The sequence below is a fragment of the Pan paniscus genome, chromosome 2, assembly GCF_029289425.2.
Source record: "Pan paniscus chromosome 2, NHGRI_mPanPan1-v2.0_pri, whole genome shotgun sequence".
NCBI classification, from domain to species: domain Eukaryota; kingdom Metazoa; phylum Chordata; class Mammalia; order Primates; family Hominidae; genus Pan; species Pan paniscus.
Genome location: NC_085926.1, coordinates 15206167 through 15219990, shown reverse-complemented (window position 1 = coordinate 15219990; position 13824 = coordinate 15206167). Strand labels below are relative to the sequence as shown.

The following is a 13824-nucleotide window of genomic DNA, read 5'->3' as shown; positions in this document are numbered from 1 at the left end:
TTTCATAATTTTCAACAGTAGAGATCAAGTTAATGTAGGTGAAATGGTTTATAAACTCCACTTAAACCTTGATTTGTCAGTATTCAGAAGTCTGATAAATTATCTGGGATCCCTGCAATGTCTTACCCAACAAGAAAAATAAAAGAAAAAGATTTAAGGCAAAACCTTGAACTCTCTAATATCCAAAACAGCATATGCGTGTGTGGGAACCAGACCCCACTTCTCTCCTTCAGCTTCTGTCATCATTCCAGTTGACGCAGTGATGAGGACATCTCCTTTGTGAAATCTGGAATGAACCCCAAAGACAATTAATTAAAGTAAAACACATTTGTAATCTAAGATCACACCATTTTATCTTTTAGTCTAATGGCTTACATGAAAATGGGCTGTTCCTACCCCTGAAGAATTTTCAAAAAGAAGTACATTTCTAATGCACAGTATATAAAATAAATTATCACATTTCTCTCTTTTTTTAAAGTTTCTGGCAACTTAATTCTAAACCAGAAACCTACCAAAGAAGGAAAACAAACGCTAAATTTCAAGTGGTTTACAAATAAAAATAAAGACGTGAAATACCACAGGCATTTCCCAAACAGGCATATCATTTTATTTATCAAATCACTGAGCTTTCTAGTTTTGCAACCGAATGTGTATCACTGTTTAGACAAACTTCCAGTCCCTTAAATGGATATGGATTGTCCATTTAAGGCTTAACTTCTCAGACTTCTCTTTTCCCACTTTCCCTCAACTTGGTAACTAATTAGTAAATCTAAAATAATTTTTCTATATTACATATCCTAATATTTTGGATTATCTACAATTTGGATTAACTGTAACTATTAAGGGAAGATAACTGAGGACTGGCTATAGGAAGTACATAATGTGAAGTCTATTTTAAAAACAATTTCCTTAATAACTAAAAACAACAGCTTCTGCAATCTCTATTCTAAATAAGGCATGATGTTTTTATTTTTTAAATTTTTATTTATTTATTTTTGAGATGGAGTTTTGCTCTTGTTGCCCAGGCTGGAGCGCAATGGTGCAATCTTGGCTCACCACAACCTCTGCCTCCTGCATTCAAGCGATTCTCCTGCCTCAGCCTCCTGAGTAGCTGGGATTACAGGTGCCTGCCACCACATCCGGCTAATTTTGTATTTTTAGTAGAGATGGGGTTTCTCCATGTTGGTCAGGCTGGTCCCCCAACTCCCAAACTCAGGTCATCTGCCTGCCTTGGCCTCCCAAAGTGCTGGGATTACAGGCATGACCCACCACGCCCAGCCAGCATGATGTTTTTAAACGGCCACATTTACCACACACATAAAACAAAGAAAAATGTTTACCTTTGATAAAGCATTCTGAAAGAATTATCCTTACTGAAAGTTTGGCTATCTGAATGCATAGCAATTCTTTCTGGTATCCAGCCAGTCAGTGCATGAAGATCAATATTCTGCAACAGAAACACATTTCAGGACTGCCAGTGTCATTTTCAAGTTTTTAAATCCCCAGAGCAGCTATTACATCTCACTGATTTGGCATAATGATTTTGGTAGAAATAAATCAGAAGGTAGTTGTTTTCAACTAGTAATATATTTCTTATTTAACTCAAATTCCTACCTGAATTTGAACATGCATATTTTTCCCTACAATCTTTGTTGCTTTTCCTGAATAAAAAACTATTTTACAGGTGAATATGATAAAAAGACATGTAACAGAAAAAACTGCTTCAACGATGCAGTCACAAGTCCTTTAGTGAGTTCTTGCAATGATGTTCCTCATGTTTTACATACATTCCCATTCTTTCTCTCTCTAAACTCCACTGAGTAAATTAACAAGCAACAATTAGAAAGCTAAACTAAAAGTATGTGAAGGAAGAGCAATTGAAAGTATAGGCTGGGAAAAGAAAAACTGTAACATCCTATTGCATTTAATTATGACCTATAGATTCTTTGCCTAGCATTAGAACTGGGCATAAAACTGGAAAAGTCAAGGACACCTGGTTTGGCAGGGAAACTAATCACTTATGAATGATGGGTGATTTGCATACGTTACTTCATTTTATTATTGGAATAAAGATGCAATTTTCATCTTTACGACTTTAAGACAAGAGGTGGATATTATCCTTATATTATGGATACATGAAGAGGCTAAGAAAGGTTAAACACATTTTCTAAGGCCACAGGCTGGTTATTGTAAGAATTTAAAGTCATGCCAATCTGACTAATTTCTTTCTGGCTCAAGTCTAGTTTACCTCATGCAACAAAAGGTCACTGGAAGACACCTCAATCTTATAGGTTAAGTTCTGTTAAGACTGGATAAAACAAGTAACTCCTTGAACCTGAATTACAAATAAAAAAATACATGACAATATGACACATCCATTTGATCTAAACAGACTGCTCTGGAAATGTACACTGTATTTATAATTGGCCTTGTATCCCAACAAAAGCAGACACAGTTTAGGCTTTCCCGGATACACAAGAAAATATATATATCCCCATAATACGGGGACTGGTCATCCTTTTTCAGGGGTTGATAATCTGCTCTCTTTCCCTATAAACAAAAAGACTATCTAGAATTTTTCAAATTTAAAACAGTTATATTAGATAGCTTAAATCTGTGTCTGGATCGTCTTATCTATTACTTACGGAGTTGGATCCTGGAAAATCATATCCTCCCATGACTTTCATGTATGCTTTTTCTATGAGAGAAACCCATAATTCACTTTTGTTGTTGGAATAAGAGCAGAGCAATTCTCCCTTGTGATCAACAGGTAACTGGTCATCAATTATCACCTGGAGAAAGAGAACATTAACCTTCTTAGGTGCACAAAATATCTTAAAATCCTTTCTATCAAGAAATAAAAACATACCTTTCATACTGATAAAATATAAGGCACAATATGCTGACGGCTATTAAGGTAATGTTTCTAGAATCATACCAATTACAAAATGTTGTTCTTTTTAATATGATGTCTTTATTCAATTTTACAAGCTAATCTGTCAGATGATAACCTTCAATCAATTGATTAAATGTCATGTAACTATCACTGAAATTAAAAGGCTGAGCATCTGAAATAAAAAATCTAAAATTTGAAATGCTCCAAAATCCAAAACTTCTTGATCACTGACATGATGCTCAAAGGAAATACTTACTGGAGTGTTTTGGATTTTCAGATTAGAGATGTTCAACTTGTAGGTATTCTGCAAATATTAAAAAATCTGTTAAAATCCAAAATCCAAAACACTTCTGGTCCCAAGTATTTTGGATAAGGGATACTCAACCTATATTATTCTAGAAACGTACATTTAAAATAATTACAAAAGGGCCTCACTTTTAAATACAGTATTATTGTCATTTTATTCTAAACCTATAAAAAGACTCATGTATAGTTGTAAGAGTAGAACATTATGGCTAGAAAATACATATAAATAACAGAGGAAGTCATCAGATACAGTATCTAATTCATATTAAAAAGTGATCTGAGGCTGGGCGCGGTGGCTCACACCTGTAATCCCAGCACTTTAGGAGGCCGAGGCGGGAGGATCATGAGGTCAGGAGATCGAGACCATCCTGGCTAACACGGTGAAACTCTGTCTCTACTAAAAATACAAAAATTAGCCGGGTGTGGTGGTGGGTGCCTGTAATCCCAGCTACTTGGGAGGCTGAGGCAGGAGACCCACTTGCACCCAGGAGGTGGAGGTTGCAGTGAGCCGAGATTGTGCCATTGCACTCCAGCCTGGGTGACAGAGACTCCATCTCAAAAAAAAAAAAAAAAAAGTGTTCTGAGAGATATGAGGATAAGAAATTTGATTTAACACCAATAGGAAGATTATGCAATACATCTTTAAGGATTCTTTAAACAAGAGGTCAAGAATTATAGTTCAGTAAAATTATTCTCAATAATTTTCTTTACTTTTTAAGTAAATCAGGTAAAATGGCTCTCAGAGAGTATTCTAGACAACAACATCAGCATCACCTGGAATCTTGTTAGAAATGCAAATTTTGATCTCATCTCAGACCTCCAGAATCAGAAACTCTGGGCGTGAGGTCCAGAAACCTGTGTTTTAATAACAGATAATCACCTGCCAGGTGATTCTGTGCATACTAAAATTTGAGTATTACTGAACTACAGAGCAATGATTTTCAGGCTGGATCACAGGGGATCTAGGTGAAACGCAGTTTCTGATTCAGCAGGTCTAGGGTGAAGCCTGAAATTCTGCAAAACTAACAAACTTCCAGGTGATGCTGATGTTGCTGCATGGATCTCAACATGGACAGGTGGTGGAGAACCTTAACAATGCAAGGCCCTTATAACAGAGTTCAGAGTCTTTCCTTAAAGAAATTAGTGTGAATTAAAATTATGCATATATATTTAAAAGGAAATAATTTCAAAGGCTTCTTACACTTAAGTTATGACTACATATACACTCTTCTGACCTAACAGATTTAGTTTGTCTGATTTCCTTTTAATCAAAACAATCAGATGAACTATCAGATGAAAATTTATTTTAAGCATTAGCAATCCTTAGTTGAACGTTACTTTTTGAAACTGTATACATTTTCTCAAAACCATTTAAAAAACAAGTTTATACTTGCCATGGTTTTAATTAATTTTTAATGATTAACACATGATGCTACTGGTAGTAATATATAATATCACAGACTCAAACTAACTTTTAAAATGTTTAAACAGATGACATTTCTTAATGATTTCACTCAAGATTCAAAGGTAGGGAACGGAGAGAGACAAGGGATGGGAGTGGGGAGAGACATTATTCACCTTTCTTGGGACACCATTGAGGTGAAGTTTTACCATATACTTCCCACATGGATTGTACTCTGGTTCACCATCCTTGTTTTGAGGGTAAATTATGCTTTTGTAAGAAAAATAAATATTAAAATACCAACATTAGTATTCAATATCAACTACTATACAGCACATTTCATTCAGGTATATACTACCGTCTTGGCAATTTCATAAAAACAAACAGGAGAATATTTTCCTACAATAGGCCTAGAAAATGAACTACACCCTAATCGAAGTGCTTATTTACTATTAGTAAGTAATTTTCTGAGATCACAAAGTGGACATAAATTTCAAAATACTCTGAAAAGTGCTCAATGTTAACTTACATACCCTAATAAATTATCTATTAAGTGTATATATTTTAAGCCAGTTAAAATAATCTTTTACCACTGGCCCTAAGAAGTAAAGACCACTTCAATTAACCACAACTAAGGCAAGTAGATCCAACTTTGACATATAGTTGCATAAAATTATACAATAACATACTTCAACAACTATCAGTATCAATTTTCTTTTAAAATACATTTGGACCACTTATATGGCAAATAGTTGAAACTAAGGACTGCGTCTAATTCATCTTTATACTCTTAGGACTTAACACACAAAAACCGCTCAGGAAAAGTTGAAAAAATTATAATGCTTAGTTTTTGCAATGAATGATTTTAAGCTAATGTATCTTTTAAAAACTGAAAAAGTATTTCAGAAACATTTTAATACATTCTAAAGCAGTTCAAGCCAACAGAAATATGTTATATTTCCCAGTAACCACATTAAAAGTTAAAAAGGTAAAACTGCCTGTAATCCCAGCTACTTCAGAGGCTGAGGCAGGAGAATCGCTTGAACCCAGGAGGCAGAGGTTGTGGTGAGCCGAGATCACGCCATTGCACTCCAGCCTGGGCAACAAGAGCAAAACTCTTTGTCTCCAAAAAAAAAAAAAAAAAAAAAGTAAAACCAATTTTGATGTTTTAATCACAAATCGAAATATGATTTTAACATATAATCAACACAAAAATGAGATATTTTGCAATTTTGCATTTTTTATGTTCTAAGTTTTCAAAATCTCATGCATTTTACACTTGCAGTGCATCTCCTCTTAATTCAGACTAATCCATTTCAAGTGTCTATAGCCACATGTGGCTAGTGACTACCTCACTTAACAGTCCAATCATAAAGTATTATCAATATGACATGATTTTACTTTGATCAATTTCATTTATTTCAAAACACATTAATTTCATATATATTAACTACGTGTATAGGTTCTTAAGACTGTTTTAGCGTATCTTTCCACATTCATAAATCATCTGCTTAATTTCTACAGAAGGGCCATATTCTGAATGATATGCCCTCTCCACTTTCTATACAGATAAGGCTTAAGTTTTAAATTTCTAGTTAAGGGACAATTACACAAAAAGAGGTAAAGAGAGACACATTTTTACCCGGTAATTAACTTCTTATTAAAACGTCTTTCATAAGCTGCACTGATGGCCAGTGATGCCACAAAGGAGCAATCCGATACTATTGTCTGTTAATAAGAATAATTAACATATTCATATTCATTCACGTAATTTCAACATTACCGCAATATATGTACATTGCCCCAAGTACCTACTTTTTATACTAAATATCTTTTCTTAAAACTTTTATTTTAGGTTCGGGGGTACATGTGGAAGGTAACATAGGTGAACTCGTGTCACAGGTGTTTGTTGTACATATTATTTCAACACCCAGCTATTAGCCCAGTACCCAATAGTTATTTTTTCCACTCCTCTCCCTCCTCCTATCCTCCACACTCAAGTAGAACCCAGTGTCTGCTGTTCCTTTCTTTTATCATTTAGCTCCCACTTATCAGTGAGAACATGCAGTATTTGGTTTTCTGTTCTGCGTCAGTTTGCTAAGGATAATGGCCTCCAGCTCCATCCATGTTCCTACAAAAGACATCTCGTTCTCTTATGGCTGCATAGTATTCCAAGGTGTTTATGTACCACATTTTCTTCATCCAATCTGTCACTGATGGGCATTTAGGTTGATTCCATGTCTTTGTTATTTTGAATAGTGCTACAATGTATACTAAATATTTTCCTGGTTATTATTTCAATAGGAAAGTAACAAATAGAAACACCATACTGCCGACTCACACATTTTATTCTAATAAATCCTAGAAAAATTAAATAATGTATTTCAAAAAAATTGATTTTGAATACTCAAATAATTAAATATCCTTCTATTGCTGATATCTATTCCTTTATCAAAGGTGAAATTCAGATTCTCAAGTTTTACATTTACAGGTACATAATGATAAACAGGGCCCACATAAAAATCTGTAATCACTCAAAACAGTGATTTATACTTATATTATCTCAGTATGTTTCAGTCAAAATGTGTAGAATGAACAATTTTTCCAATTACACTTCTGTACCTGAATATATAATAAAAAATCTAAGAAAAAACTCAAATCTATACACAAATTACTTTAAAATGCTGACTTTTCTATAAAATCATACAAAATAAATGCTCACCTGCTTTATGCTAAAACTGGACACAGTATATATCATTGTAGGATTGTTGGTGAGGTCTTCTGGTCGTACCCATTTGGAAAATGTAGTTTTTTGTTTAGGTGATAATGGTAGCTTGCCCCATCTATCACTGAGGTAATAATAAAAATTAAAATAAAAAAATTAATCTTAAAAGATGACTCAAAGCCAAAATTAAATTTCCTAGAGATTTTTTTTTTGGTCTAGTGATTATAGCAGTACTGTATTATCTTAAAATAACCTTCTGGTCAAATCTGGCTCTTTATAGAGTCCAGTCAACCTGATCATCCCCTCCAATTAAAAAATATACCTAAATAATTGAAAACAGAAGAACAACTTAAATTCATTTAAGAATATAATTCTTTAAATTTAGCATAACTGTATTCAAGAAATTCAGCAATAAAATGAAACCATTAACAATAGTACAAGCTGATTCATTCAAAAGGACCTAGGAAGCTAAAGATTCAAAGCTGGTTCTTTACAAACTCCACTTGGCAAGGCTAATAATGAGTGTAGCTAATTTAGTGAATACTAACCATGTGCCAGGCATCATGCTAAAGTGCTTTACATACATAATCCACTTAATTCTTAAAACAACTCTATTAAAGGAATTATTTTTGGAAATAGCTTAAAGTGATTAATGACTTACCAAGGTCAGACACCTAAGAAACAGCAGAACTGGCATCTGAATCCAGGTCTCTGGTGCCAAATCCACCATTCTTATCCATTACCCTCTACTCACTGTGTGTAACAATGTTTCTCTAAAATTGATGTGTACACCAAGGGGAAACATCTACCTTTCCCCCTTTCCCTAAACTTTTTTTTTTTTTTTAACAGTTGAGGTCTCCATATGTTGCCCAGGCTGCTCTAGAACCTCTGTGCTTAAACAATCCTCCAGCCAAGGCTGATACCAGCCTTCCTGAAGTAAATACCAGAGTGCTGGTATTACAGACACAAGCCACCAGGCCCAACCATCCCCAAACCCTTTCTAGAGCAGGAGCAACAAATCCTTGGTTTTCAAAAGATTTCCTAGTAATAGAAAGTATATAATATGCAAACTGGCACAAACATAACTTTTTTTTTTTTTTTCAAAGAATGCTGACAGATACTGGGAGAAGAGAGGATTTTGTGGTCAAGTATGATCTACAAACTCCTGGTTAAAGTATTCGTTTTTTCATTGAAGGACACCTCTAGACTTTAAATAAGCCAATGTTTATTGCAATCTCTTAAAATAGAATATGGCATATAACATATCTCAAACATTTTTTATTATCATCTCACAGAACCACTAGTATTCCAGGTAGCATTTTGGTACCTGTATAATACCAGGAGCTAACTGTAAACAGAAAGTGAGCTAATTGAATTCAGAAGAGTTTAAAGACAGCTCTCAAAAATTTTGAGGAGAAAAAATTAACGCAAATTCAAATTCGTAATCTATTATTAACCTGTCATATGAACCATATTTCAGGATAAATCCAAGATTCCATAATATTTGTTCTCTCAAGTCACTAGAGGATTATTAAATTCAAGGTTTTTTCCCTCAGAACTTAAATATATTAAAAATATTTTACAGCCAGGCGCGGTGGCTCATGCCTGTAATCCCAGCACTTTGGGAGGCTGAGGCGGGCGGATCACTTGAGGTCAGGAGTTTGAGACCAGCCTAGACAACATGGTGAAACCCAGTCTCTACCCAAAATACAAAATTAGTCGGGCGTGTGGTGGGCGCCTGTAATCCCAGTTCCTTGGGAGGCTGAGGCAGAAGAATCTCTTGAATCTGGGAGACGGAGGTTGCAGTGAGCTGAGATCGCACCACTGCACTCTAGCCTGAGTGACAGAGTGAGACTCCATCTCAAAAAATAAAAAATAAAAAAACTTACAATTATAATATTCAATAATGCTTATTTTATTATTTTAAAAGTAATACACGACCAAATAGAAACAATTTTAAAAAATAATTCAATCTCTCTAGCGAAAGATAAATTCTGGAGCCTTTTCCTGATGATCTGTTAACCCAACTTAAGAACATTTACTGTTGCTTTTTCTTCTGATTGTTCCTAAAGTAAAATAATTTAAAAAATAAGAAAATACCTTGCCACTTAGAATAGTAACTTTAGTATTTATTCTTGTTTTTCTCCCAATTTAACTACTTCAAGAAATATTTATTGAATACCTACTATACACCAGATACTGTGGTAGGCACTGGGGTGCAACTTAATTAAAACAGACATGGTCTCTGTCCTTATGAAGTTTATATGCTAGAGTAGCAGACAAGCATTAAGCAAGTAATCACCTTAAAGAGAAAAAAAAGAAAAATTCCAACTGTGACAAGTGCTATGCCTAAATTAAGGGAGTCTGCATGGCTACATATTTTACTTTTCCAATTATATTATGAGCATTTTCCCATGTTATTACATTCCTTGAAAACTTGATTGTTTATGGCTATATAACATTTTTCTTATGGACACTGTGTTGTATAAGCATAACAAATATGATTTACATTAATTTGTTGCAAAAAGATAGAAATGATAAGTTTACATCTCTATTTGAATATTGTCAAGAAGATACCAGAATAACTGATTCATTTTCACAATTATAACAACAATGATTATCGCTTTCGTATGAATTTTTGAGTATATCTCTAAATAGTTCCTTACAACTGGATTCCTGAAGTAAAATCATTGGTCAAAGAGGTATAAAAAATGTTAAAGTATTTGGAATATACAGCCAAATTGTTATATAACTTAGTAACTAACAAAATGATGATTTTCCTAGCAGGTAACCTTTATGATATAGTGCTTGCTATATAACAGCACCATTCTCAGGGTTTTACATTTTATTAACTCACAGTAACATTATGAGGTAGTTTCTATTATTATCCCCATTTTACAGACAAGAAACTGAGACAGATTTAACAACTTGCCCGGTGTTACACAAGGTTTGAGACCAGAAAGTCTGGCTCTAGAATCTTTCCCTGAACATTAATGCTATAAAGTTTCTCAGATATAAAAATTCCTTTGGTCCCAATCAGTTACTAGCATCACACAGCTAACTGAGTGAAAAAAATATGTTAACTGGCTTTGTGATACCTAACCCTTGGCAAAAGAACAGCAAAACACTAGAAAATAAAAAGCAGCCCTTTTGTTCTTTACAGAGCCTTCATATTCTATATAGTAAGCATCCAGCTTTTTTTTTCTAATAATAAATATAACATGCTCATTGGAGAAATTTTGAAAAATAAAAAAGTACTGGAAGAGGTTAAATCACAAAATTTTGTTACCTAGACATAACCACTGTAAATATTCGGGTATATTTCTCCACATCATTTTTTTTTTCTATGCATCTATAAATACATGAAAAGAAAAAGAAGGGTCAGGCACAGTGGCTCACACCTGTAATCCCAGCACTTCGGGAGGCTGAGGCAGATGGATCACTTGAAGTCAGGAGTTCAAGACCAGCCTGGCCAAAATGGTAAAATCTCGTCTCTACCAAAAATACAAAAATTAGCTGGGCGTGATGGTGCATGCCTGCGGTCCCAGCTATACAAGAGGCTGAGGTGGGAGAATCACCTGAGCCTGAGAAGTCAAGGCTGCAGTGAGTCATGATCACATCATTGCACTCCAGCCTAGGCAATGGGAGTGAGACCCTATCTCAAAAAAAAAGAAGAAAAAAAAAAATGGGGACATCATAATTTTCTTTTTGATTTCTGTAATGGGAACATTTTTTTTCCTACAGTTTTAAATACTTATTTTGAGTAGCATAATATTTGACTGTATAGATGTACTATTATTTAATCATTCCCATATTGCCAGTTTGTTTCAATAATTTTTTGCTGCAACAGATGCTTTGATGAGTGTCCTTATTATGTACATCTTTGACTGTTGATTTCTTACGATGACTACAAGCTCGGACTCCTGAACCAAACAATATTTTTAAGGCTCTTGACATAAGCTGCCATTGTCCTGGAAGGCTGTGCTAACTAATTCTCTCATAAATAGCCCTTGCTTGAATTGGTCTTCTTAGTAAACAATGACATCATTCCATTCCCCTTTTCCATTCAGTTTCTTTACTGAGTGTTAGAATTTCTGTTGTGATTCAATCACTGCTTGGACAAATATTTACTGAGTACTTACTTTACACCAGGTACTGTGCTAGACACTACAGAAATAATATTAGGCAAAAGGAGATCCTCATGTCCTCATGACTGGGCAAATAACAAAAGTGCTCTTGCTATGTTGCCCTATCCCTTTCCCACAGCCACCCCTCTATTCCAACAAATTTTTTTATTACAAATTTTAATTTCAAGGCTATTAAATTGAACTTCAGAGTACTGAAAAGTTAAAATATTGGAATTAAAAATTGCAACAGTGCTTACTTACCAGAAAGGCATTGGATAGGCAAAACGTTCTCTCAGGTCAACATTCATGAAAGGAACATATTCTATACCATTTATTTTTGATGTTGTCCTATCAAACACGAGAAAAAAACCTAAATGTTCAAGTTTACCTTAATTGCCAATCTTATTTCAACTCTTTAAAATTTAAATGACAAGGTATGATACTGTATTAAAATTAAACTGACAACCTCATGTTGTTGATATATCTTTGGACAATATTTTCATAAAACAATTGAAAATCAGAAAATAACTGAATCAATTCAAACCAATAAGAATATTCTTTAAAGGCTAACAACCACAAGAAGACAAGACTATTCAAGAGGTAATGAAAGTGTCCTTGACACCAAGACACAAAACCAATTCTATCCTAAGCCTAAAGGGAGAAATCAATTGCTTAAGTTATTTTGGAATTAAAAAAACACATTTACAATTCTGAAATATATGCTCTTCACGTTTTCTGGTTATGAGGACATGAAATGGGTAGTGGAGGAAGGAAGTGTCATAGATATCAGCTATGGTCTACTGACAAATTAAAGAAATAAGGTTTGTAGTAGCTTTGCATTCTCCTTGTTTTGTGTATATGCTTATTTATCTATATTAACTATTTCCTTCTTGTATCTGTTTCTCTCCCTTATTCTATTTATGAGATGTTGCAGAGTAACTTCAGAATTTAGTCTTTAGGTAACAATAGCCTGGAAATCTGAGGACTACTTAATATAGTCAGGAATAGATGAAATGATTGTTGGGACTATGTACAGCCTTATTTTGGAAAGATAATGAAAACTTTTCACTCGCATGAAGGATAGCTGCATTTTGTTAGGTGGAATATAGAGTTGTTTTGGTGTAGTACAGAATTTCAAACATGTGAAGGTAGCATATGGAAAAGTGTTGGACTGTTATTAGTCTTTTAGCTTCAAAACTACCCTTCTTTGTCCTGCACTGTGTTGTGTTGGTGCACATGCAATTTTTCCTAGACAAAGGGAGCCAGATTAGCAGGAGTACAATTACAATCTTCAGCAGGAAAGGAAAGAAAAATGCTCTCAGATGGCTGCTACCTAGGCAGAAGCCCTTTCAGCTCAATTTTAGAAAATAAAAAGATGAACACCTACATGACTTACACAGCTCTAAGCAGACTGAACTTTCTGCAGTGCTCAACTTTTAAAAAGCCACCCTGTCTGGCTCAGGGACTTATCCTAGCTACACTGGTTCAGAGGGCAATCAAGAATTTCCACATTATTGTGTTTCACATTTCATTTTTTTTTGGTACAGCTCCTTGTGGAACAGGGCTACTCCATAGACAGTGTGCCCAGAGTAGCCGTGTTTTACATTTTTAATATCCTCTGAGACTGCTTTCAGACACGCTATGACCCCCGCTAGACAGGGGGTCGGCAAATGTTTTCTGTAAAGAGCCATATGGTATATAGCTTAGGCTTTGCAATGAGGTTTCCGTCATATATTCTTTTTTTTTTTTTTTGATGCATGTACAACCTTTCAAAGAAAAACTTTACATATATATATACGTATACGTATGCTATATACGTATACGTATACTATATACGTATACGTATGTATATACATATATATATACACACACACACACACATATTTTTTTTTTTGAGACGGGATCTCCCTCTGTTGCCCAGGCTGGAGAGCAGTGGCGTGATCTCGGCTTTGCAACCTCCACCTCCTGGGCTCAAGTGATCCTCCCAAGTAGCTGGGATTATAGCGCACATCGTCATACCCAGCTATTTTTTGTATTTTTAGTAGAGATGGGGTTTTGGCATGTTGCCCAGGCTGGTCTCAAACTCCTGAGCTCAAGTGATCTGCCCCCCTCTGCCTCCCAAAATGCTGGGATTACAGGAGTGAGCTGCCAGCACACCACCTACACTCCTATTTCAAAGTAACATTTTTTCCCCCATTAGGGCTCTGGTTACAAAGTTGCATAGATTAAGAGTGGTCTGCTCATTTTGCTCCTTAACCTTTAGTGGCTCAGTTTCACAGAATGCTAGGATTTTCAGCAAAGTGTATTATGTCTAGCAAAAACGCTAATATTAAAATATACTGGAACTAAAGCGGGGCACAGTGGCTCA

At 34.8% G+C, this 13824-nt stretch overlaps 1 protein-coding gene across 5 annotated transcripts in view; it reads right to left on the bottom strand.

Annotated features, from left to right (window-relative positions):
• The window catches only part of CAPN7 (calpain 7), a 46083-nt gene that overhangs the window by 16995 nt on the left and 15264 nt on the right, over positions 1 to 13824 (bottom strand). For 3 of the 5 annotated variants that reach the window (XM_063602192.1, XM_063602193.1, XM_063602194.1), the window contains exons 6-13: positions 11718 to 11804; positions 7327 to 7453; positions 6247 to 6332; positions 4781 to 4874; positions 3153 to 3200; positions 2646 to 2792; positions 1341 to 1447; positions 166 to 286 (exon numbers count right to left, since the gene is read on the bottom strand). In XM_063602192.1, coding sequence (XP_063458262.1) covers positions 166 to 286; positions 1341 to 1447; positions 2646 to 2792; positions 3153 to 3200; positions 4781 to 4874; positions 6247 to 6332; positions 7327 to 7453; positions 11718 to 11804 — 817 coding nt within the window. The remainder of the gene's footprint in view (positions 1 to 165; positions 287 to 1340; positions 1448 to 2645; positions 2793 to 3152; positions 3201 to 4780; positions 4875 to 6246; positions 6333 to 7326; positions 7454 to 11717; positions 11805 to 13824) is intronic. The other 2 variants (XM_003826216.5, XM_034955894.3) reach the window with 1 other exon arrangement.